Source organism: Bacillus rossius, chromosome 3 (assembly GCF_032445375.1).
Source record: "Bacillus rossius redtenbacheri isolate Brsri chromosome 3, Brsri_v3, whole genome shotgun sequence".
Taxonomy (NCBI): domain Eukaryota; kingdom Metazoa; phylum Arthropoda; class Insecta; order Phasmatodea; family Bacillidae; genus Bacillus; species Bacillus rossius.
The window spans coordinates 8758792-8785167 of record NC_086332.1 but is presented as its reverse complement, the minus strand read 5'-3'; the positions used below and the strand labels follow the sequence as shown (position 1 = coordinate 8785167).

The 26376-nt window shown below is 42.2% G+C and overlaps 1 protein-coding gene across 2 annotated transcripts in view; it reads right to left on the bottom strand.

The window, feature by feature from the left end:
- Positions 1–26376, bottom strand: part of LOC134530171 (semaphorin-1A) — a 745950-nt gene that overhangs the window by 39506 nt on the left and 680068 nt on the right. For both annotated transcript variants that reach the window (XM_063364808.1, XM_063364809.1), the window contains exon 6: positions 8098–8185. In XM_063364808.1, coding sequence (XP_063220878.1) covers positions 8098–8185 — 88 coding nt within the window. The remainder of the gene's footprint in view (positions 1–8097; positions 8186–26376) is intronic.

Below are 26376 nucleotides of genomic sequence, written 5' to 3'. Positions count from 1 at the left end.
CTCTGCGCACCGTGTGTGTGTGCCCGGGCAGGCGGAGCCCTTAAAGAGACAAGTTGCAGTAAGTTCCCCGTGTGTTTGCTCGCTAGGTTCGAGACCTTGGTAGGGTGGGTACCGGTGCTAGGGCGCGCCAGCGGGGTCAGAGGTCACGGGGCGAGCCCTCAGCCCCGCCCTCTCGTGTGGAAGGCGCTGCTCCTGACGTGCATAACCGATCACATCAAAAAATACCCGTCAGCAAATAAAAAAAATGTTACAGCGACCAATACCATGGGGGGGGGGGGAAACGAAACCGCGGGAGGGACGAAAATTGAATAAATGAAGGGCATCAAGCAAAGGAGAAAACAAAAAAAAAAAAAAAAAAAAAACAAAAAAAAAGAAACAACCGTTTTGTTCCATTATCGTTTTGAAAGCTCGAATCGTATGCCAGCGAACGAGTGCGGATCAAAAAAAAAAAAAAAAAAAAAAAAAGAAATGATCTGTCGCTCTGTCGACTGCAGGAATCACGCGTTTGCTGCGAAGCTGCGGTGGTTTCACGGGCGCCGCATTTGCTTGGCGGTTTGTCAGCGGCGCAGTTGCCAGAAGAGTGGCCACAGTCCGGCTGCAGTGACTCACGCACGCTCCCGTCTGACATGCGCGAGATGAACTGCACCGAGTACCAAGCTTGGTCAGGGGAAATGTTTGCCTCGTTGGCTGCGTAATCAATCAAACTAATATAAACAGAAAAATAAAAACACACAGCAGCATATAAAACTACGATAGCCGATAGGTTTTATTACATAATATATATATATTTTTTTAAAAAATCGCGTAAATATAGATATCTAAAAAGAAACTAACAGAGCTGAGTTTACATTATAGCTTGTATCCTGTAACTGGACTCAATTTTGACAGTTCTCAAAATTAATAAATATTACCAATGGTACCAATGTCAAATGTGAGACTTAAAAAAAGCATCATATGACGCGTGACCAACACTGATAATCACTTGAAGATGTTTACAAGCATTTTTGACAGAACAACAGTGCGAGAATGATATGATGTCCATTTGGTACCACTTATTTAGAACTGTCATAATTTGAGGAAAGTTACGTGGCACTGGCTGTAGTAAATATAGCTAGTTCAAAGCCAAACACGATATAAATCTTTATCTACGTGATCCATTCGTAGAGACCTGAACAATTCGCGGTTTCGATGGCTTTCAGGATAGACTGCACATACCCCTGTACATGCGGGAAAATAACGCAATTTCATTGGCTGCTGACTTGTAAGTCTTCTCAGCTGGTTTGTCTGTGATTCGATACTTCTTTGGTTGAGGGTTTATAACTGGTATAGATACGTCCAGATGAACAGTACGCCAAGAGCAAAATTATCTAAGAGGTATATGTGTTTGAATTCTAGCCTATCACCGAATGAATGCGCGACTTTTGCAGGTCTCTATCCATACCTAATCTCATATCACACATTCTTCAGGCTGGCCGTAACGACAGGTCTGACCCTCGTGCATGTAGGGCATCCCATGAGTGTCAGCCCCATTCCATCCATGCAGACCCTGCCGCAGGCGGGAATATGCATGTCCATTTTATTTTATTCTGTTGACGTGATAACGTCTTATAAATCGACGAACGCCGGCTGCACTCATACGAAAAAGCATGACTCATTTACACGTTCCGCCTGAGCCGAGCGTGCAAGAACCGGCCAACCACCGTGCGAGGAAAATCTATAATATCAAACAGGTTAAGGCGGCCTTTTTAAACTAAATGTTCGTGATTATATTTAAACAAATTATATAATTAAATTTGCAAAAAAAACTGTAAATAATATTTGAAAATTGAAAAAAGTATGCAATTTTTCATCAATGTTTTCTTACGACGTTATCACGCAAAGGTTATCGTCCGTAAACCGACTTTACAGACAAACTCCCCCTTTTTTATTTAAAATGTATGCATTATTTATTACAGGTGTTATTTACTAACAGACTCTAGTTTGTAATTGTCAGGAGGAAAAACACATATATATTTTTGACGTGACAACGTCTAATAAATCGATGAACGCCGGCTGCACGCACGAAAAAGTTTCCCGTAACACACATTGTCCCGTTACGCTGTGTCCCGTTACGCCCATTGTACGCTTGCGCCGCATCTATCTCTTCCACTAGATTGGAACCATCTATTTGATTTTTTCGAGGCACATTAAACTTGAAACACTCCCATTCGTTTCCTACTTTTCCCATCATCGTCCTATCCCTAACAGAATAACACAGATTGGAAGAAGTTAAAAAGCAAACATGTATAAAAGTTATAGTTAAAATAATCTGTTCGTTAAAGTAATAAACATATTTGAATTAATGAGTGCAAATAAAAATTAATTAATCAATTAAATTGTAGATTTCATTTCACTCCTTCTTTGTATCCATACAAAATAGTTATAATTCATTAAAAATGATTCAATTTTATTCATAAAAGTATGCAATCATTTCATCAATGTTTTGTTATGACGTTGTCACGTTAAACTATCGTCCGTAAACCGACTTTACAGACAACCAAATTTTTTTTACATGGGAGAGTACAGATGACGTGGCGACTGGTGACTCGAGCGAGTGTTGAAAGCTCGGCGGCGCTGGAAGCTGCGGTCGACACGTGTCTCCCGCGCGAGCCCGGCTGGCGGGTCGCGAGGCCCATCAAAGCGCAGTCAGCGACGGAGCGAGAGCCGCAGAAGACACGTGGCCGCAGCGGGCGCGCGCTGATTCCAGTTTGATCGCTCGCCACGCCTGCTCCGGGGCCCGGGGGGAGGAGCCGTGGACTGGATTATCCTCGCTCCTCCCGCTACAAGCTCTAACCTGCGACCCCCTCCGCGCCGGCTCCGTACGCGCGGGGGTAGGACGGGGACGCATCACAACGCCGAAATACCACAACGCCGAACGTACAATAACGCCGAAAACCATAACGCCGAATGCCAAATTGACCACAACGTCAACAGCTAGAAAACTGCTGTGTACCACAACGCCGAAATACATTAACGCCGATAAATGTCATTGCAGGACTGCCACAAAGGTTAGGTTAGGTTAGGCTAGGTTAGGCTAGGTAAGGCTAGCCTAGGATAGGTTAGGTTAGGCTAGGTTAGGCTAGGTTAGGCTAGCCTAGGATAGGTTAGGTTAGGCTAGCCTAGGATAAGTTAGGTTGTGGTACTTTTTTCGGCGTTACTGTATTTCGGCGTTAATGTACGTTCGGCGTTGTAGTAACGACCCCGTTAACTGATTGTAACTGCATCTGATTCAAACATACTTATTCGTATGTTTCCAAAAAATCTTCTCCCACTTAGGCCTACTTGGAATCGCCCTCCTCCATACCTATGAGCTACGAACCTCATGTTCGAGTTACCCACGTAAAACCATAACGACATACAAACTGGATTTACAAAAAAAAAATACTGATGAATGTTTTTAAACTAGTGATTTTAAATCTGTGCCTTCGATGTGTCCCTTCACTGCGTAACTAAGAAGATGAAACTTTCTTTTAACATGTGTTTTACAAAACATTTCTTTTAACATGTGTTTTACAAAACACGTTCCAAGAAACTATACGTCGGTAAAACCGAACGGTGTGCATTATCTACAGAGGGATATTCGAAATGACAACATTTAAAATATACACGCGCGCGCAGCCAGGTCTTGCCAGGTAATCAAAACTCACAACTCTGTGGTCGTGATGTAATGCATTAGCGATTGCAGACTCTGACACTGTCATTCTGTATGCTGTATAAATAATATAGTAGCATGCCAAGTTTCACAGACACTCGTGTAATGGAAGCCGAAATTAAAAAAAAAGAAAAAAACACACACACACACATACCCGAGAACATTATTCAACGCTCGGTTTGTGGAAATTAAAACTCCATATAATTTCTGCAATTTCCAACCACTTTGGGTAACACAAATGGAACTGGCGACTCGGTAATTAAACAACCCCTCCAGTCTCAAATCGTTTGCACAGCATAAGCCGCTGCGCCAGTCCTATGTGTACATTTAATTTAACCTCTTCAAATATTTGAACTATGTGTGAATGCTCTCCGACCTTTCTTCAATGAATGAAATTCTTATTAAAACCAATGAATGTTCATTTGACTGCGTCGGTAAGCAAAATAGTGTATTTTTTAACTAGAATATTTTTGAAAAATTGTGATAGCTAAAAATTACTAAGCATCCGCTAAATAACTCAAATGCATACCTCAAAATTTAATAATCAAAGCGTTGAAAGCTTTATGTTACTTTTATTTCCAATATATGTGTTCCCTTGACTATGTCTATAAAAAAACTAATTTAATACAATTTCTTGGACAAACGCCATTGTAGTTTTGCACTGTTTGCCATGGGAAAAATTCATATATGCAAAATAAGAAAAGAAAAATGAAAACATAAACCCACAGAAAACCAATCAATATAAACCAGCTGATATCAAACAGATAAATCCACCGATGAACCTAAACAGGTAATATGTGCAACACAACGACAGCACAAACGAACACATTCAAACTTAAATACCAGACAGCACAAGAATACCGTGAAAGGAATTTTATCATGAAAATGGTTGTCTGTAAAGACGGTTTACGGACGATAGTTTAACGTGACAACGTCATAACAAAACATTGATGAAATTATTGCATACTTTTATGAATAAAATTGAATCATTTTTATTGAAATATCACTATTTCGTATGGATACAAAGAAGGAGTGAAATGAAATCTACAATTTAATTAATAATTTACTTTTATTTGCACTCATTAATTCAAATATGTTTACTACTTTAACGAAGATATTATTTTAACTATAACTTTTATACATGTTCGCTATTTAACTTCTTCCAATCTGTGTTATTCTGTCGAGGATAGGACGATGATAGGAAAAGTAGGAAACGAATGGGAGTGTTTCAAGTTTAATGTGCCTCGAAAAAGTCAAATCGATGGCTGTTCCAATCGAGTGGAAGAGAGATAGATGCGGCGCAAGCGTACAATGAGCGCAACGGGATACAGCGTAACGGGACAATGTGCGTTACGGGACACTTTTTCGTGCGTGCAGCCGGCGTTAATCGATTTATTAGACGTTGTCACGTCAAAAAAACAAACAAAAAAAACAGCGCAGACGAACACAGTGAACTAACAACGACGAGACAGTTACAACAATAACAGTAAATGCAGGCAGACAACAAAACCTGGACAGAGCAGCAAATATACGAACACAACGATGAAGATAAACATTTATTATGGACAACACAAAGAGGACAACCCATTATTTGTTTATTCTTGGGTTGAATTCAGCACTTTTAACAACTTTTAAGTTCTGTTAATCTTTCAGCTCAAATAATAAGTTTAACATGACTCCATCAAACTCAGTCGTGTATTGTGTCCGGTTTTCTACTGTCATTATAGTGTCTTGTCATATATTTTTTTCCCCTTCTGTTACTCATCTGGCAAGGGAACAGCGCGCTGCGGCGTGAACTACTTCCGCCGGGATTTAGGCCCTAGCGCCACTCTTATCGGGCCGCGAACCTGCTTGTAATCACCGGTCCGGCCGTTCAATTAGCGCGCCGCCTGCGCCGTAATTAACATACGTGACGGCGCTGGCTATGGCGGGTCGGCTCGTCAATAACTCCCAACATCCCGCCCCCCCTTACCGGGACCCACGCTTCGATCCCCGGCCGAGGGGAAATTATTTAAAACCGCATCCTCGACCCTCTGACGACATCTGCCGGAGTCCGCGCGGCGCGTCAACTCTGTGATTACCATCCTTCACCCCCTACCGCCCCTTACCGCCCCCTAGAGGGGGATCACCGAATGACAACCCCCTCCTACCCCCTGCCCGAACGCTGTGATGAAGAAATATTATTAGCCCTAGAGTCACATCACCGAGCGGTCAGTATTTTTGCTGCACTGCAGACAAATTGTTGGCGCGATTAAACGTTTGATATTCAAAAGGGACTAAGTGGCCAAACCCAAATGATCTCGTTCGTTTATTCCATAAAAGTATCCCACGCACCATGCCTAGTGATTTTCAAAAAGGGAGCTGATTGACAAACATTTTGCTGCGGTTGTATTTCCATCAAAGTGTAGTAAGTGCCTTGTGAAATTAAAGAGGGAATATACTCTGAATCAGGTTTTTGGGACTTTGTAACCTTTTGAATTTCCACTCTTCAATTTATAGATAAAACTTATCTTTATCATCAATACTATGTAATTCTTTAGTAAGTTTTGTTTGTTGAATAAACAATACAACCTTTACTGCAATTTGTAATAATTTACAGCAAACTTATGGAAAGAATGCACGTGAATCTTGTGGTGACTACTTCGAAATAAGCTACAAGATCAAGTTTGATAAACCCCCGTTACCAGATACCTTCACATAATCGACTGACAACGCTTACAACTAAAATAGATATCGTTATATTGTACTCTACAAAATTTCAAAAGCGGAGGGAAGACGGTTGTTTGTAAAACCAAACGTCACTCAGTGCTTTCAAAATCCGTATTTAGAAATGCACTGGTTATAACTCTTTTTAAAAAATATATAACAGAGTGAGTATTTTATATGATCCATAAACAATCTCGGTGGTAATCTTGGCGAATATGTACTCCGCACAGACAGCAACCAACAACTGTCATGAAACACACAACAAGGCTCGCTTTGAGCGCGCTGAGTCCTGGTCACGTGACAGAGAGATGTACGGACGCCGTGTCGCTTGCGGAAGTGCGAAAAAAAAATAATTCTAAACATTAATATTGGTATTGTTAATACGCTGCTACAAACATGCTGCAACACAACACATAACATTTCTCAACTGCGTAGGTACCACTTGTTGGGTAACACCAAAGTCCAACTTTCCCAAATAAGAAACCCAGAAAAGTTTATAAAACATATTTTAAAATATATCTCTGTGCAATTAAATGAGCTTTAAGCTCAATTTCCTTAAACGTAGTTTAATTTTTTATTAGACTAACTTCTGTAAGAGTAAATCAGGAAGTAGGCCCATTAGGTTTTTAACCCCCGACGCAAACAGACGGGTGTTATAAGTTTAACGTGTGTATCTGTGTATCTGTCTGTGGCATCGTAGATCCCAAACAAACAAACCGATTTTGATCTAGTTTTTTTTGTTTGTTTGAAAGGTGACTCGATCGAGAGTGTTCTTAGCTATGATTCAAGAAAATCGGTTCAGCCGTTTGAAGATCATTCCAGTTGATGAAGGTCTGATCGATTAGAAATTTGGTATCCTGTTACTTAAATGAAATTGCGAGAACATGGTAACTTTGACCTGATGCAGTATGGCGTGGATGATGTAGTAGACTAAAAGAAACAAAAAAACCAAAGTAATACGATGATAGTGTTTAATGCATTTTAATAACTAATAGTAGCTTCAAGAGAGAATCGCAAAGACCTGGGCATTTGAAATTTTTTAATTAATCGTCAACAACGAGATCATTAACAAACGGGGGGGGGGGGGACAGAGCTTTTGGGGACAGGTATCGGCCACCGCCTGTTGTTAAGGATGTATATTCCGGCATCTTCCTGGAGAGATCCAGGGAAACCACCGGAAACCCCACTTCGGGATGGATGTCCCGGCACACAGGAGGAGGGGCAATTTTTTTTCCTAACCTAAATTAAAACTAAGTGTATTTGGGAGGGGTCTGGGTTAGGGAGAGACTCTAAGTGCGTCTCAGGCCGAAGCCCATACGCTCTAATCATGCAGGGGTTAAGCAATGCGGGAGAGGGAGCATTCATCGTGTGCTAGGAGGGGGATTGGCCATACATGGCAGCGATTGACGCCATGACTAACTCCCCTCACTGACTATACTAGACTATAAACTAGATAAGTTGGACCCAGGTAAAACCTGCATAGACACAGGGAAAACCCTGGGCACTTACATGCGGGATGCAAAGTTCATGCATTATTGGCAAGCAGGTTGATTACGGGAAACAGAAGGATGGTTCCGGAAGAAGAGTTGGAGGCTTGCACATTGCTGTGCGCATTGGTTTTGGATGGCACTGGTTGTTTCGGGGGCGACTTTGGTCGCTTCCCGCCAGGCTGCCAGCCAGCCAAAGGAGGGGGCACTCACCCACAAAGACAGCCGTGCTGTTGTGGCGGGGGTCGTAGGGGCACATGGCCTGGCCCGCGCGCTCCTTCTCCAGGGCGTAGCCGCCGCTCTGCGGACAAGCACACAGCAGGGCGTCAGCACACAGCACCACCACCTAGCCAGTCACGATGATGATGATGATGACGATGAGTAGGGGAATGCATATTTCGCGAAAAGATTCCGAGACTAGCTGAAAGTTAAAACACTGCAGCATCGTCTATGTCTCGTGATTGGATTGAGTTTATTTCAGGTCCATATCGATTTTTACATTCACACAACAGTTACTAGGTGCGGAAGTAAATGCGTCCTGAGTGGCCCAAACAAATAAGGCAACGACTTCTCTCACAGACTGCCTCCAATCACAAAGAAGGAACCGCTGGTGCGGGTATACCTTGTTGCAGTCTAATAAGCGTTCAGATCTATTCGCGATAAATGCCTGCCTCTAATGATGAGTAGTTGACCGGCCGGAAGAAATGGCTGTGTAACATAAGTCAAAGCTCTTGTTACAGGACACGAATCTCTTAAAATAAATTTTTTAACTTGTCGATAATGAATTATTGGAGGGGGGATGGTTGGCGCGTTGTCCCTTTGGTAATGAAAAATTTGCAACGATGCCATCATGTTTGTTTAAAAAACATTCTGGCTGGTGAGGCAAGGAACCCGGGTTCGAGTCGCGATCGGGTCGGGGATTTATCACGGAGAAAATTCCTCGCCGGGTTCAGCTGCGGGTGTTGTGTTGTCCCGTCGTCCCCGTGGCTGCGGAAGGCAACTCCTGGCCACTGCCGCATCACATTGCCTGCTACACGCCACGGCTGTCTCCCCGTGGCGACGGCTGCTGATTCCAGCCTTCCGCAGCACGGAGTCGACACAACACCCGCAGCTGAACCCGGCGAGGAATTTTTCCCGAGATAAATCCCCGACCCGATCGCGACTGGAACCCGGGTTCCAGGTTCCAGAATCTCTAATCACTTTTTTTTTAACAAACAAAAATGATGGCCTCGTTGGAAATATTTCATTAACAAAAGGACAAAGCACCAACCATTCCCCCCTCCAATAATTCATTATTGACAAGTTTAATTTTTATTTTTAACAAAATTCGTGTCCTGTAACAAGAGCTGTGACTTACGTTATACAGCCATTTCTCACACGGGACTCGAACCCAGATCCCCATTTCAACGGAGGTCAGCTACCAGTGAGTCTACAGCGCGGACTGATTTGCCAAGCGAACTGTCAAACTCATATTATGTAAACCATGTCGTGTAAGTTTTATTTACAACTGCTACTCCAGGTGAACACAAAAACAATTTGAAAAAAAAAAAAAAAAAAAAAAACATGTTAGAGCGTCTGTTGTGACACGCGTGTTTGGCAGTTCTATTGAAAAATGAGTCAAGACCTGAAAAATTCGCGGATTCATTTCGTGTTATGATAAAATTCAAATAATTATATCTTAGTGCTGCTTCTGTCATTGGTTAACTGTTAATCTGTAGGACTGAGGGCCAATTAGAGACCCTCACTCATAGAAGTGTCGAATCACAGGCCACCCAGTCGAGACGACTCACAAGTCAGCAGCCAATGAACAGTTGGCATTTGTCCGAGTGTGTGGAGGATATTGGAGTCTATCCTGGAGGTCATTGAACCCGCAAATTTTTTCCGGTCTCTACAAATTAGCCGTTCAATGTTTTTAAGATGGTACATCCGAACACAAACTCTAACCAGACTAGGAGAGAAGATTTAATTAAGCTGGTGTGGAGTTCCAAAGCTGACCATTGCCCAACGGGAAGACGTAGGCCTGTTAAAAGCATGGTCGATAAAAGCGATACTGAATTACCTTCGCCAGAGTGACGCTTACCGCGCCTCTTAATATCTGCGCTGCAGGCGCGCAAATAAACCAGCGGGTAGGCGGATCTTCAGTGCTCAAAACCGTCTAACGTAACAACTCCCAGTTTCACTATTTAAGGGGGTGCCTCCCATTTCAGGTCCAGATTTTATATTTCTAGTAGTTACAGATAAACTTGTAGACTTTTTCAATTGTTTAACTTTCACGAAATTAAAAATATATACAGCGCGTACTTTTTGCATAATTAGTTGCCAAAGTTAAATTTTTTACGTTTTTGGGTTGTACAAATAAGGAGAAATTAATTTATTGAAAAAATTTAACTTTTTAGGTTTAAATGCAATGCCATTGGCTACTTCAAGAAATGGTTTGAATTTCTTTCAGAAAATATTAATTAATATTACCTGGCATTTCAAAATTCTCAAATTTGTTACGATTTTGACAGCCAAGAAACATGAAATGAGTTTTTGTGATAATAAATGCAAACTATATCATGAAGTAGCCAGTGGCATAGTATTTAAATCTAAAAAAGTTTCAGTTCTGCAATAAATTAAATTCTTATTATTTGTACAACCCAAAAACGTTAAAAATTTAACTTTGGCAGCTAATTATGCAAAAAGTATGCAATGTATAAATTTTTCTTTTAGTGAAAGTTAAACAATTGAAAAAGTCTAAAAGTTGATCAGTGATTAATATAAATAAAAAATCATGACCTGAAATGGGAGGCACGCCTTTAAGAAACTGATCTAAATCTTGGTTATTCTGGAAACTCCTCCTTCGCAGTCACCCTGACTTCAATGATTTGCTTTCCCATGACTGACAAGAACTTACATTGAAATTATATCACAGCTTGTGAAATTCAAGCCTACAACAGAACTGTTCAGTTTAAACGCATTGAAAACCAGCACCTACAGTTCAAAATTTAAGTTAGAAACTTTCAGAAGAAAAATAAACATTTATCTGCTGGTTAGTGCCAAAAATGACGCGGAACAATAAACTCGGTGAAATTAATAATGAGATGCACACAAAGTGTGATATTTTTTTTACCATTTAAAAATTTTATGAAAAGAAAATAAATAAATTGACGTTGACATGAAAAACGAAGCTTGGCAGAAAAAAAATTAAGTATTGATGGCAACATGAAGACAAAAACTTGTAAAATGGGATCTACATTTAATTGAGAACAGTAGGTAGTAGCTCGTGAATTGGTTTCTAAACGTGAAGTGAATAGACAGACGGAACGAATCTGAATTCGCGTTCCTGAAGCACGGATACTTTTTTAAGTGCGTACACAGATATTTTATTTAATTTTGTTTGTGAGGTCGAGAGGGGTGAGAGAAGGGGAGAGAACCAGACGCCATTGAGAGCGGCCGCAGGGGTCCCCGGATCCGTTTAATTATTCCGGACGGGAAAGGAAACGCGACACTGGCAGGCCGTGGCGACCGCAGCTGAAATCTCGACAGCTAATTGGCTCCGGCGTCGTGCGCCGCGTCCTCCAGCCAATTACCAGCCCCGGAGACAATGCGCCTGCGGCAAACACGCCGGGACAGCGTCGCTGACGGCGCTCTGAAGCCAAGAAGCTTTTCCCGTTTCATTTTCGGAAGTTACACAGGACCTGAAGTGGACACAAGTAAAATAAACACAAAACAATTAAATGATTTTTTTAAAATATTTATTTGGAAACCAACTGAGTAGAGCAAAATAAGGTGTATTGTTGCAAGCTGCATTGTTATCAACTTGTGCTGACAACACACGTTCGCAACAAAAAAAAACGTGAAACAACAACTGTAAATTTTGACAACATTCATGTTGGCAACAAGTTGGCAACACATATTCATCTTCCCATCAATGGGCGGTAAACATCAAATAAACGTAGAAAGCAAATGTTGGCAACATTGCTACGCATGAGCAAACTTGTTGTCAGCATAGTGATGAACATTTAGTTGTGCTTGTGGCTCCATTTGGTAAGATTATGTGTGCAGTATGGCCCTACTACCTGCCACTTATTCGTAGAGACTGGAAAAATTCGCGCTTTCGATGACCTCTAGATAGACTCCACAACCCTCTACATACTCAGGCTAATGCCACTTGCTCATTGGTTATTGACTCGTGACACTTGTCAACTGGGACGCTTGCGATTCGATACTTTTTTGGTTGAAGGTTTTCCACTGGCTCAAAGTCCTTCAGATAAACTGTAAGCCAATAACAGAAGCAATATAAATGTAAAGTTGTTTGGATTCTAGCATATCGTGAAATGAATCCGCGAATTTTTCCGGTCTCTACTTATTCGTCAATATGAGAAGGAGTTCAGAAATTTATTTACTTTAATATAAATGTATACGGATCAGCCAGTTCGTGCCTTGTTGACTTTTCTCCCACTGTTTTTAAGCATAAACCCAAAATCTGAACTAGATATTCTTGTGAAATTCTTAAAACTACCTGATAATATTCTTTCATCCATACATGTTAATTAAAAATTTAGATCTCGCAATAAATCTCGTCCAGCATACTTTCGACAATTCTAGAGAGAGGAACGAATACAAAATCGATTTTGACGTCACAAAGTGAACGCTGACGAAAAATTATTACAACTGCCACGGCAGCAAAAAAGTAGGCTACATATTCTTCAGATAGTATCCAGAACTCAAATAAGTTTTGACAACAATTTTTATCAGTTTTTAACATCCTGTGTTGTCAACACTTATTGCCAACAATGTTGCGCCGGTGTAAAGGGGGCTTTATGGGCCTATGTTTGTGGCGTTTTTACGGTTTGCATTTCGTGATCATTCGGGTATATTCGGGCGTGTCCGTCACTCGGTAACTATGCCAGGGAGCTCGCGGAACATGAGAGATCATCGGTTTTGGACTTTAACAACTATCCTGCCGATAATAATGTTCGCAGGCCCTCACGGCCATTATCTGAAGTAGCTTGGCTTCTGGCTTGTAGCCGCATCCTTGGCGAATAATTCACCGACGTTTCGGTCGACATTGCAGTCGCCATCATCAGGGAGAAATTACCTTCTGCTCCCTGCTGATGGCGACTGCAATGTCGACCGAAACGTCGGTGAATTATTCGCCAAGGATGCGGCTACAACCCAGATTTATCCTGTCGATAGTTCACTTGTTACGAACTAGATTGTAGTGATGTTGCCAACATATCCTTGTGCATGGTGAGTTGAACAACAAATTATTTATGCTTACTCTGAACAAGTTAAGTACCACAGTTGTCCTGCTTATGATAAACTTGGAGATGTAGAACTAATACTCACCATGACGTGTTTTGATTAGCAGTTTCTAAGTAGTTAATTGTTTGTCCAGTGTACAAAAATGGTCAGTCCGTAAGAATAGCTCAAGTTAGTTTCATTAATAAACGCATGCATATTTTGTGTGAAATACGCAAAATGATTCATTTTCATGCAACCAATATCTCATACCTGCACTTTCATCTAAGAAATGTTGGTGTGGTGTATCCCACAGTAGAAAAAGGCTAGTCATCGCCAAAGCAATGTAAAAATTGTGAAAATTTCAAACTAATTATTTGTTCACTATCAAGTGTTTCAGGAAATATTCCAAACATGTCCACATTCTGATTCACGATAAAATTTGGTTAAAGGCGTTTAAAATGTAGACCAATGAAAAGCAAATTGTGCCCTGTATTTTCATTAAATAATTAACATTGAAAATTATTAGTTTATACAAACAAGATAAATATACCTAACCATAGAAAAAATTACGAAACCGTACGATTATTTACGACTCTATATGAAGGCCGTTCAACAAAATATACTCACCGGTGATGTGTGTCATCTAACCTATCGTATCACAAACTATGTTTTAACACAACACTTATATTAATACAATACTTATAATAAAATTGTTGAATTTATATTATATACTATACATTATTATTTCACAGCGTATTTATAACGTATTATAAAAGCCACATGGAAATGCGTCGCGCTGTTCAAGACTACAGTTAGCGAAACGAACGGTAAACAGCTGTGTCTTCTTTATCTTTTTCCCTTTCTCTCTATCTCTTTCTCCCTTTCTCTCTATCTCTTTTGTCAAACGCAATGGAGATGTTTGCGCTCGCTGACATGCCGCAGCACAGGCGCTGACTGCAGACCGCACCGCACACTTCTCCCAGCTTCCTGTTACACATTTCCGTTCCATTCACGAAATTACTCCCACCAAATGCCGCATACCGAGAGCTAAGATGTTATACATTAAAAAAAAGGTAAATACTAAAGCAGCGAGAAGTTAATAAATATCATTGGCATCCTCTCAGAGTCCACATGAAGTAAATAAACCCTCAAAAAAATTTATTAAATATGCCTATGTAGATATTTCTGTCACTGTAAAATATTGTTCCAAAAGCATCTAGTCGATAAAGGTGAACTCTAGACCTAAACCAACGCTGGGCGCTATACGTATGCGACCATCGGAATTAATTACATTAGGACCACCTTCAACCAGTGTAAGACCACAATTATTTTATCCTTATTATGCACTAACTGTGAACATAAAAAAGTTTTTTTTTTTATCTGACCCAAAGCACGCCCGACTAGTTGCTCATTTTAGCCACCGAAGTAAAACCTCAGATAGTTATATAAAAAAAAAAAAAAAAAAACTGTCTACTCACACAACACTCCGGGATTTCATACTATTCGAGGGACGTAAAACACAATAATGCAAAATATGTGAGAAATTCATCACAATATTACAAAAAATACTCTAAAATTTTCTGTTTCTACGATAAATAACAGTCATTTCGTTGCTTGCAGCTTTATAATATCTCACCATAGTTGGTGTCAACTTTTCATAAGCCTCTCTACGGAAAACATTTGGTCAGACAGATTCCTAGCACTCTCGAATAAGAGAAAACTAATAGGCAGTAAAATTTTATTGGTATACTAGTTATTTAGACTGGTTTAACGCGCTATTTATGTAAAAAAAAAAAAAAAAAAAAACTGGGTTCTAATAACATTTTAGCGGGAATCTTTAAAGTTATTATTTAACAGACTGTAGGTTTTAGTGAAATTTGTTATATATTGACGAAACAATAAAATACATCGGCGTGAATTTGACACAACACGAAACAACATGTCCATAACTGTAATATGAATTATTCTAATTTTGAAAATCTCCCTCCCGAGTTGTTTCTGGGCGGGAAAAGCGACAGAACATGCATCCAGCACTTGTCGCTAGTTTCCTCTTGGCTGTAACCCATAACCAGCCACCGTGCCAAGTATTGATGTTTTCGCAAGTTTGACGACAGTAATTAGGACGGGTAGGGTTCCAAAGGACCCCATCCACAAATCTGCCCATCCCTCGTCACAGGACCTGGTTCCCTGCCTCCGCTACAACGACCCAGGATCGGCACAACTTCCTGTTCAGCAGACGAACTATCTCAGGGTACCCCGTTACTCCCAACATCCGTTCCTGCTCTGCAAAACAAACACATACACACGCCTAATTACACGCCCATGTATTTGCAAAGCAAAACCCAAGAATTAAATAGTATTAATAAGCTCATCACTGACTCACTGACTGATTCTGTAAAACGCTTTATGAATTATGTTTGCATGCGCTTACAGTGTGACATATTCATTTCTCTTTGCTAACATGTTCCTCCTAACATTGCTGTCGAGTCTGTGGCGCAAAGATAATATGCAAGAGGGCATAATGTCATATTTTGACGAGGCCGATAGTTTCAGCATTTTTCAAAGTTAAAGTAGCTAGCTGTGGCTTAGTTTGCCACGTCTCAGCCACGTATATCTGTTTAATATAATTCAAGTTGTTGGCCTCCAGTTGCAAATACGAATCTACCAACTAATTTTGTGTCAACTTTCCAGCGCTAATGATAAGATAAAATTGATCGCGATTAGATGTAAAACACATCTGAATTGTAGCATGCTAGTGTTGTTGGGAACTCTGCTCAATTAAGCACCTGTATACGAATCGCACTGAAAATATGGTTGGCATCTGGTGTAGGCCTATATTGAATTGAATCCACAACAAGGAAGATTATTGAATGACCAGGTACATTTAACATGCAATGTAGTTTTTCAAGAGATTCCTCATTATAAACAATTTTTCGTCAAATATATTTTATCCTTTAATGTATATAAAGATTATAAATAATTTTCATTTGCACTATATTAAAATAAATTAAACTTTACTAAACATTTTGTGTATATTAAATTAAAGTGTGTGTTCTATTCATCATTTTCCAACGGGTGCCCTAGGCACCTAGGCGCCTTACAACTGACTAGTGATCTATATTATTTGAACTACGTCGAGCCAATTTCGTCATAATTAACTTACAGCTTTAATCCTTTGTCGATTGTAGCGAACTATTCGTTCCAAACATGTTGCATAGGAAGATGTCATGTTCGAATAGAGAGCCAAACTCGACAAAGTATTGGAACAGGAATTTAACAATGGGAAACCTTGCTCAACTGTCTGGTTTTTAAGTTATATGCCATAGTTCAAATAGGACACTATAAATTCCAAGAATCTGTCCTTTCCTGAATTGTGCGCAATGTGTATAATGGGATCAAAAGCCCGTGCAAAACTGCAGTGCGCCAATATCCTCCACAACCAGAATAACGGATGTCAGCGGGGTGATCTCGAAATACTCCCGAGACTGAGGAAACATCGGTGCATTCTTCCTCCGTCTACATTCCCTTGGTAACTTGATGTAAGCTTTTGGACATACGCCATTGCTAAAGCTCATGTATGTCTGTAGAAGAAAACTACAAAAAACACAAAAGATAAAAACACAAATTAAGCAAAAAATTGCTGTTGTCAACAGGATATAAACACTACATAATATTCCATAACAGGAATATGGTCAAAAGGACAAAGAAAAACAAAGAAAATGGACCATATTGTTGTGACCACAATGTTGACCATATTCCTGTTATGGAATATTATGTAGTGTTTATATCCTGTTGACAACAGCAATGTTTTGCTTAATTTGTGTATTTTTTTTGTAGTTTTCTTCTACAGACATACATGTGCTTTAGCAATGGCGTATTTCCAAAAGCTTACATCAAGTCATGCACTCCCATTGCACGAATCTTTCAAATATAATATTTCCTTGGTAGCTGTCACTGTTTTCACTGTTTCCACCACCGCCATGTTACCCGCCATCACGAAGCTCATCGATGAACAACATACGCCAGTATCGGTAGTTCATTCACTGATTTCTAGTGGAAAGCATTTCAGTGGATTTATATTCCCCTGTTTGAAATAATTTCGGAGAGAGTCGATGGGGAGGAAAGAGTAGCAATGAAACGACTCTTGAAATATTTGTAAAATTATAGCGTAATTTTATGTGAAATGATGAACTACCGTGTTAATTACATTTTTTAAAAATGTTTATAGTATAGAAAACCAGAATTCGGTTTATTTCTCGCAGGCTACTTATAGCTCTCTGTGGACCATACTACCCAATTCCTAGTACACAGTACCTGGTTCACAGACCTCTACTAGTAAACAGGCTCCAATTTAAGGTAGTCTGGGGAGATAATCTTTATCCGCCCCCTTCCTTTTCCATTTCTCCCCAAGCATAATAAAATCTTACAATTCAACTATAGGTTTTTAAACGACACACAATACAACTAAATACTAAAGGTTTTCAAAGACATAAGGCTGTCAATCAATCTGCAACAGATTATGTGTTTCTCTTACGGAAAGCGCGGGGATATTACATATTGCACGTCTTGATGTTGTGCTTTAAATTGGAGAATTTTTAGGATTTTTACGTGTTTTTTTTTTAAATCAAATAATTGCCATAGGTAAAAAATGTTATTTTACCTGACCTCCAAAAATTTTTTGGAGTGAAATTTCTTTCATGAGGGGGGGTTACAAATTGGGAGCGTTACGAAAATTCTGATCGCACGATGGGAATTGTTAGGTACGTGATGGGGGAACCGGTAGAGGAGGAGACGGCAGGGGAGAGGTACAAATGACGCAGAATACTTGCACCCTTGTATACTTGCATATTTTACACTTGCACACTTGCATACTTGCGCAACAGCATAATTTAACGCTCGCTTACATGCATATAATTTTTTTGATCTGTAACATCCGCCAAAGAGAATTATGTTTCCTATACCTAAAATAATATAATAAGCAAGAAGTTTCACTTCGTGCGTGGACTCCACGTTGTCCTGTTTATTTATTTTTTTTTCGCACCTCAACTTCTCCCGCCCCTCGAAAACCTTTAAGAAACTGAGCTAAATCTCGGTTATACTGGAAACTCCTCCTTCGCAGTCACCCTGACAACTTCAATGATTTGCTTTCCCATGACTGACAAGAAATTACATTGAAAATTATATTACAGCTTGTGAAATTCAAGCGTACAAAAGAACTGTTAGTTTAAATGCATTGAAAACCAGCATTGAAAACTGGCTCTCTGGGGGAAATGCCCGGTTGTCGGCCCGTTCCCGAGTCGGGGCCCGCCGGCGAACGGAGCCGGCTAACCTCCCGCGCAGATCGACCCGCCTGCAGCTTGCACCGAGGATTGTCTTCACTCAGCGACCAGACACTTCGGGAACAGGCCCGGTGGGGAACCCGCGCGACTGAGACCACTGGAACAGATTCGCTCTCCTCGACTGCTCTTCCGAGGACGTAGCGGTCCGGAAACACGAGCGCGAGGCAGCGCGGAGCACAAAGGAAACCACTCGCCCGAGCTCCTCTCATTGCAGACGGAGTCCACTGTGTTCTGTCCGCTCCAGAGTTAACAACGAGCGACACTCCGGCCTCAAGGAAGCGCAATTGGATTCCCGAAAAAAAAAAAAAAAAAGAAAGCTAGAGAGGTTGCACTCAGGTAAGAGTTTCCGCAAACTGCTCAATCTGTTAAAAGCAGGTGAGGAAGTAAAGAAAGCGAAATGGGATGAACGTCTAAAATATTACTATCAGGAGAATGCGTTTATTGTGAGGAAGTAGCTCGTTTATAAGGTTAATGTTATCTCATTACCAAACACTGTAAACAATTTGAACTGATATCTGGATGCAATTATACAAACAGGAACCAACTACAAAAAAAAACACTTTAATTTGTGACTTTTACTTCAGCGATCAATTAACACATCCAAGTAAATGCGTAGGTACACTGTTAAATTGCAGGCTACAAGCATTCCCTGAGCTATCAGGCATAACTTAAAAGTTATAACTAAGTTTCTCGCTGGCTACCACCTTTGCTGAAGCTTGTTTGATTCTATTCCCAAGAACGACTCGCATCAACACGACGCGACGGGTGTGGTCCAAGCTCCAATACTACAGTGAAGGTACCATCATCTTCAATTTTCTGTGCATGACCGTGTGACGTAGACCCAACGTTCACCCTTGTTACTGAATGCAACACTTAACTCTCGACTGTCATTTTTGACATTCCAAGTGCGTACTCCTAAGGACCTCCATTAAAGTTTCCATTCTTCCGTTCTCCCCGAACTGCCAAGGACTATCGAAGAGTATTTACATAACTAATTCAACCTGCATTGCCTTCGTGTCCAGAAATCCGGGATCAAACATATGTAGGTACATAATGTAGGCATTTGATCTGTTAACCAAGACCTGAGAAAGTCTGCTACAACGGCACACGCAGAGTTGTCCTTACATGACGGGGGAAGCACGTTGTTGATAAATTCCACCCAAATTCAAGCAGACTTCAATTAAAGGTTATTATACAAAAAAGCAAGTATATGCACTTGATAAAACATATTTATTGTTAGTAAAACTTGTTGAACCAACAATTAATTAAGTCGGTTCCTTTTTAAGTAGTAATTCTATCTGCCAGAAAAAATTTAAATAACAGCTGCATTTATTACATTGAATTCACACAGGACGTTTGTATTTACAAAAAAAAAAAAGTCAATTTCTCTGTACGTGGTTATAAGCACATACACGTTATCTAGGTGATTATAGAAACGGTTCTATACTACGAAACAGATACTCTGCATTCTTAATGTACATGCGATTTAAGGCCGTAGCAGGATCACGCATGCGCATTAGGCGCGGTGCACACCAGAGCGATACGATAGACGATGCGATAAACGATACGATACGCGTCGCGACGTGAATACGACATCGTTCCATGGAATGTGTGGATGATATATGGAAGCAACGTAAGTAGGTGCACACTAGCGCGATAGTGATACGATAGCGATACCGATCGGCGTCGTATCGTGGAGGCTACACAGCGTGCTGGTCGCGCTAGGCAACAGTATCGCTTCGTGTTCCCTTCACGAAACATGGCGGGTTCGCAGGAGGATGTTGTTACGATGATTGCATTTATCAAACATGTAGAAAACAAGCCTTGTTTGTGGAACTACACCCTCAAAACGTATTCTAGGACAGATGTGACTAGTTTGGCATGGAAAAACATAGCAGAAGAAATGAAAGACACAGGTAAATGACCCATCAGGGTCAGGAAAAAAAAAACATTACCTTGCAGCACATCTTGCTTTCCTCCGTCCCTATATGAAGGGAACGACTACGTCAGGGAATGCAACCGTACAAGAAGGGGATCACGACGAGGAATCAGAAAATCGTCATGCATGGCAGATAGACAGTGATTTACAACAATCAACAGATAGTGTCATGGAAGAATCATTATGTATGCCAGAGGGTACCCATTAAGATGTGGATTCTGAAATTCTTCAACAACCCCACGTGTCAAAGAAGAGGAAAGTGGTAACCCCTACACATGACATGGACAAAGCATTTGTTGAATGGCTTGCCTCGAAAAAAGAAGATAGAACTAGGAAACTGGAAAACGAAAGCGAACGAAATGATTCTGACTGGCTGTTTTTAAGGTTGTTGCTACATGATTTCAAGAAACTGGATGACAGGCGCAAAAGAAATCTTAAAGCGAAATATATTCTACAGCTTAACGAACAGTTGAATGATGCTGAGAGAGAAGCATCAGGCATGTTTTCTTCACAATATGTGATCCGTCTGCTTACAGTACTCCACATGAGATACTTTGTCCTATTCCAACCACTGTACTCTCATCCAACAATGTTCACACAGTTTCACACACTGATTGTTTACCCAATAACATCGACACAGTTTCATTAACTGTATTGCGTTAACATTTGTGTGATGCAAGTAGTGTTTTTTCTTTGTTTTGACTGTATTGTATTCTGTTCTTTTTCTATACATAATAAATGAATGTATACCCTATATACCGCAAACATGACCTATGACCTCTTAATTGCTAATATCATAGTTTATTTACCTTAATGTAATAAGTAATTTCTCAGCAGGTGAAACAGCAAGCCTGTATTTAGTGTATTGGCTTCGCAGTTCCTCTGAAACTAGCTGCTCCAGAATGTGAAACGTTTCTGTGCTCATCCTATACATTTCATGAAATTTTTTTTCGTTTCGTCGGAGTTCTCGGCCAACCACAGCCGAACTATGTTTAATATTCATGACATTATACGGATGTACCCAGTGTTACCTTGCCCTTTTCCATTTACGAATTTTTAGGTACCTGTAAGCCACTACAACATCCTCGTCAGAAGAACTCACCATTACAAATGAGGCCTTTATCGCTTTCTGTATTGCCTATTGCATTGCTTTGGTGTGTACCTGAGAGTTGACAAGATAAAAGTTGCGTCGCGCAAAGCGATCCCACGCTTATCGCATCGCCTATCGTATTGCTCTGGTGTGCACCGCGCCTTAGACTTCACCATGTTAAACTTCCGTCCGTTGTACGCGCGTAGTTCACTGCGTTTTCTTTGCTTGTACACAATTTTACCCTCAATGCGCCAAAATGATTACCTACAATTTCAATATTTATAATTTTAGCAAAAAAAAAATATTTTTGTAAAACACCCAACATTACAAATAATAAAAAAAACACGTGAGCGAGTCATTCAGTGCTTGCCAGTTATGCGTAAAATCTAACCACTCGTGTCAAAACTATGTATTTACACAACATGTATTTTAATACAACACTAATCAAATTACTGAATTTATATAGTATAGTATACATTATTTTTATTATTTCACAACGTATCTATAACGTATTATAAAAGCCACATGGCAATACGTCGCCTTGTTCAAGACTGCTGTTTGCGAAACGAACGGTAAACAGCTGTATCTTCTTACTCTTTCTTCCTTTATCTCTCTCCATTTTATCCAAACGCCATGGAAATGTTTGCGTTCGCAAACACGCCACAGCACAAGCGCCAACTGTAGGCCACAACGAAAAAAAAATGAATGGCGCGCACTTCTACCTACTTCCTGTTACACATCTGCGCCAAATTCATGAAGTTACTCCCACCAAATGCCGTATTCCGAGAGCTAAGACGTTACTCATAACAAAATACCTAACACTACTATAAAACACCAAGGACGCGTTAACACTCTAAACAAAGGCTATAAATGGTCTTTATTATGAGGTGTTAAATCCTTAGTTGATAAATAGATATGTTACGGGTAATGCTAGAAGAAGTAAATCTAGGTTTACCCGGGTTAACATAGCATTATCTAACAGCTAAAATGTTAAACATTAAAAATAATCTAGTAACTTAAATATGGAAGAGACGATACGAGTGCACGCAAAGAATAAAAAAAAATAAAACTTAGTTATATATTTCCTAGACTTACAATGTTTAATCGATTTTTGGATACTTAATAGCTGTTGGAGCACAAAAATGCTTGAATGTAAAACTACAACATCCTGCTTTCCCGTAAAGTCATGGTTACCGATCCCAGCCAAGCCGCGACCACCTACTGCAAGCAGTTTGAAATATGCCGGTGATTTGTTCCAAACGTTTCCACATCTCTGCCGCTCGCAGCTGCCGATTAGCTTCGCTACGCAGTCCTCTGATATACAAAAAGATAAAAAAAAAACTATAGCAACGCACATTCGCCTGAATACCTGCTAGTTTTTCATACTATACTGCACCACATACAAGTTTCCATTGTCTGTTTGACGAATGGCTATTTTTTTACACGCGCTTGTATATCAATTAATAGAAATATGATTTTTTTTCTCTCTTGCCTTTTTTATACATATAAATCAACCATATCAAGTTCCATACATATTCCTCTCTCTTTTTCTTTTTTTTTTTTGCTAGAAGATCAGATAACTCGCCCAATACCGAAGCGATACATAACAGGGTCAAACATGGATTCATCGCAAGTGAAAACGTGTCGGACGTTGTCGTGAATCAGAGTACTCGCGTTAACTTCTTCCATGCACTCCGTCATTTTCCATTATCACATCGTCATCCCTCGCTGTCACGATAGCTCTGATGTCGAAGAGTGGTCACGTCTTGATTCATACATATAATAATTTATTTTTAGTTCTCTTTTACTGCTCTTAAACCTTGCAATCACAATTTATAGTGAAAAATATTTTGAATAAATTGTATGAAAATGTTCAAGATGTTTTAAAATCTTTTTCGAACTCAGACATAATACCAAAACACTGAGATAAAAAAATACAGAAACAAAACCAGGCAAGATTAATCACAAACAAAGAGTATGAAAGGAATAAAAGAGCTGAAAAGCAAAAACCATTAACTAAGATGCAGCCAAACAAACTCATCATAAGCTTGCCATAAGGCAAACCAAACAAATGACCAAAAACTCAAGAGTATATTGCCTGCACACTGCTCAGAGACATTACCTTAAGATGCAGTAAAAAAATTTCCCACGAAGATATATGAACCACGCCCCTTTAGTTTAACAAGAGTGTGTTCTACCACTAAGCTGACGGGACGATTTGATTTTAAGGAGACTATGGATTATCAACAGTGTAATGCCATTTTAGTAACGTGTTTTCAAACTTGGGATTACTTTTTGCTATTACTATTTAAGTTTAATGTACCAAATATATTCCAGTGTTGTTTCACTATCGTAAAGTTTAATTTGGCCCACCATTACGTTTGGTATTTAACATAATTTTCAAAATAGTGACTATAAACGGGGTTATGTTGATACACGTGGGTCCGTCATAACCCTACAAAAAGCCGTATAGCGAAAGCTCAAATGTTTACACATCAAAAAAGCTAAACAAAGAAAGATTTCGAAACAACTTTTGGGCTTCTAGTATAATGGAATGTGTGCCCGGCGTTTCGGCATGCATTGTTGTAGCCGTCTAAAACGGCGAATATCAAGTGCCCTTGAAGCTAGCTGCAACTAAGCACACTATCAGTCCAGAAGCCGACTAATCAGCGACTCTTGGCCACGAGAGCCTACGAGCCAGACTCGGATCGCCTCCCGGGGAGGCCAGTAGTCAGTGACTCTTGGCCACGAGAGCCTACGAGCCAGACTCGCACCGCCTCCCGGGGAGGCCAGTAGTCAGTAACTCTTGGCCACGAGAGCCTACGAGCCAGACTCGCACCGCCTCCCGGGGAGTCCAGTAGACAGTGACTCTTGGCCACGAGAGCCTACGAGCCAGACTCGGACCGCCTCCCGGGGAGGCCAGTAGTCAGTGACTCTTGGCCACGAGAGCCTACGAGCCAGACTCGCACCGCCTCCCGGGGAGGCCAGTAGTCAGTGACTCTTGGCCACGAGAGCCTACGAGCCAGACTCGGACCGCCTCCCGGGGAGGCCAGTAGTCAGTAACTCTTGGCCACGAGAGCCTACGAGCCAGAATCGCACCGCCTCCCGGGGAGTCCAGTAGTCAGTAACTCTTGGCCACGAGAGCCTACGAGCCAGACTCGGACCGCCTCCCGGGGAGGCCAGTAGTCAGTGACTCTTGGCCACGAGAGCCTACGAGCCAGACTCGGACCGCCTCCCGGGGAGGCCAGTAGTCAGTGACTCTTGGCCACGAGAGCCTACGAGCCAGACTCGCACCGCCTCCCGGGGAGGCCAGTAGTCAGTAACTCTTGGCCACGAGAGCCTACGAGCCAGACTCGGACCGCCTCCCGGGGAGGCCAGTAGTCAGTGACTCTTGGCCACGAGAGCCTACGAGCCAGACTCGGACCGCCTCCCGGGGAGGCCAGTAGTCAGTGACTCTTGGCCACGAGAGCCTACGAGCCAGACTCGGACCGCCTCCCGGAGAGGCCAGTAGACAGTGACTCTTGGCCACGAGAGCCTACGAGCCAGACTCGGACCGCCTCCCGGGGAGGCCAGTAGTCAGTGACTCTTGGCCACGAGAGCCTACGAGCCAGACTCAGAAGCCTCCCGGGGAGGCCAGTAGTCAGTGACTCTTGGCCACGAGAGCCTACGAGCCAGACTCGGACCGCCTCCCGGGGAGTCCAGTAGTCAGTGACTCTTGGCCACGAGTGCCTACGAACCAGGCTCGGACCGCCTCCCGGGGAGGCCAGTAGTCAGTGACTCTTGGCCACGAGAGCCTACGAGCCAGACTCGGACCGCCTCCCGGGGAGGCCAGTAGTCAGTGACTCTTGGCCACGAGAGCCTACGAGCCAGACTCGGACCGCCTCCCGGGGAGGCCAGTAGTCAGTGACTCTTGGCCACGAGAGCCTACGAGCCAGACTCGGACCGCCTCCCGGGGAGGCCAGTAGTCAGTGACTCTTGGCCACGAGAGCCTACGAGCCAGACTCGGACCGCCTCCCGGGGAGGCCAGTAGTCAGTGACTCTTGGCCACGAGAGCCTACGAGCCAGACTCGGACCGCCTCCCGGGGAGGCCAGTAGTCAGTGACTCTTGGCCACGAGAGCCTACGAGCCAGACTCAGAAGCCTCCCGGGGAGGCCAGTAGTCAGTGACTCTTGGCCACGAGAGCCTACGAGCCAGACTCGGACCGCCTCCCGGGGAGTCCAGTAGTCAGTGACTCTTGCCACGAGAGCCTACGAGCCAGACTCGGACCGCCTCCCGGGGAGGCCAGTAGTCAGTGACTCTTGGCCACGAGAGCCTACGAGCCAGACTCGGACCGCCTCCCGGGGAGGCCAGTAGTCAGTGACTCTTGGCCACGAGAGCCTACGAGCCAGACTCGGACCGCCTCCCGGGGAGGCCAGTAGTCAGTGACTCTTGGCCACGAGAGCCTACGAGCCAGACTCGGACCGCCTCCCGGAGAGGCCAGTAGACAGTGACTCTTGGCCACGAGAGCCTACGAGCCAGACTCGGACCGCCTCCCGGGGAGGCCAGTAGTCAGTGACTCTTGGCCACGAGAGCCTACGAGCCAGACTCAGAAGCCTCCCGGGGAGGCCAGTAGTCAGTGACTCTTGGCCACGAGAGCCTACGAGCCAGACTCGGACCGCCTCCCGGGGAGGCCAGTAGTCAGTGACTCTTGGCCACGAGAGCCTACGAGCCAGACTCGGACCGCCTCCCGGGGAGGCCAGTAGTCAGTGACTCTTGGCCACGAGAGCCTACGAGCCAGACTCGGACCGCCTCCCGGGGAGGCCAGTAGTCAGTGACTCTTGGCCACGAGAGCCTACGAGCCAGACTCGGACCGCCTCCCGGAGAGGCCAGTAGACAGTGACTCTTGGCCACGAGAG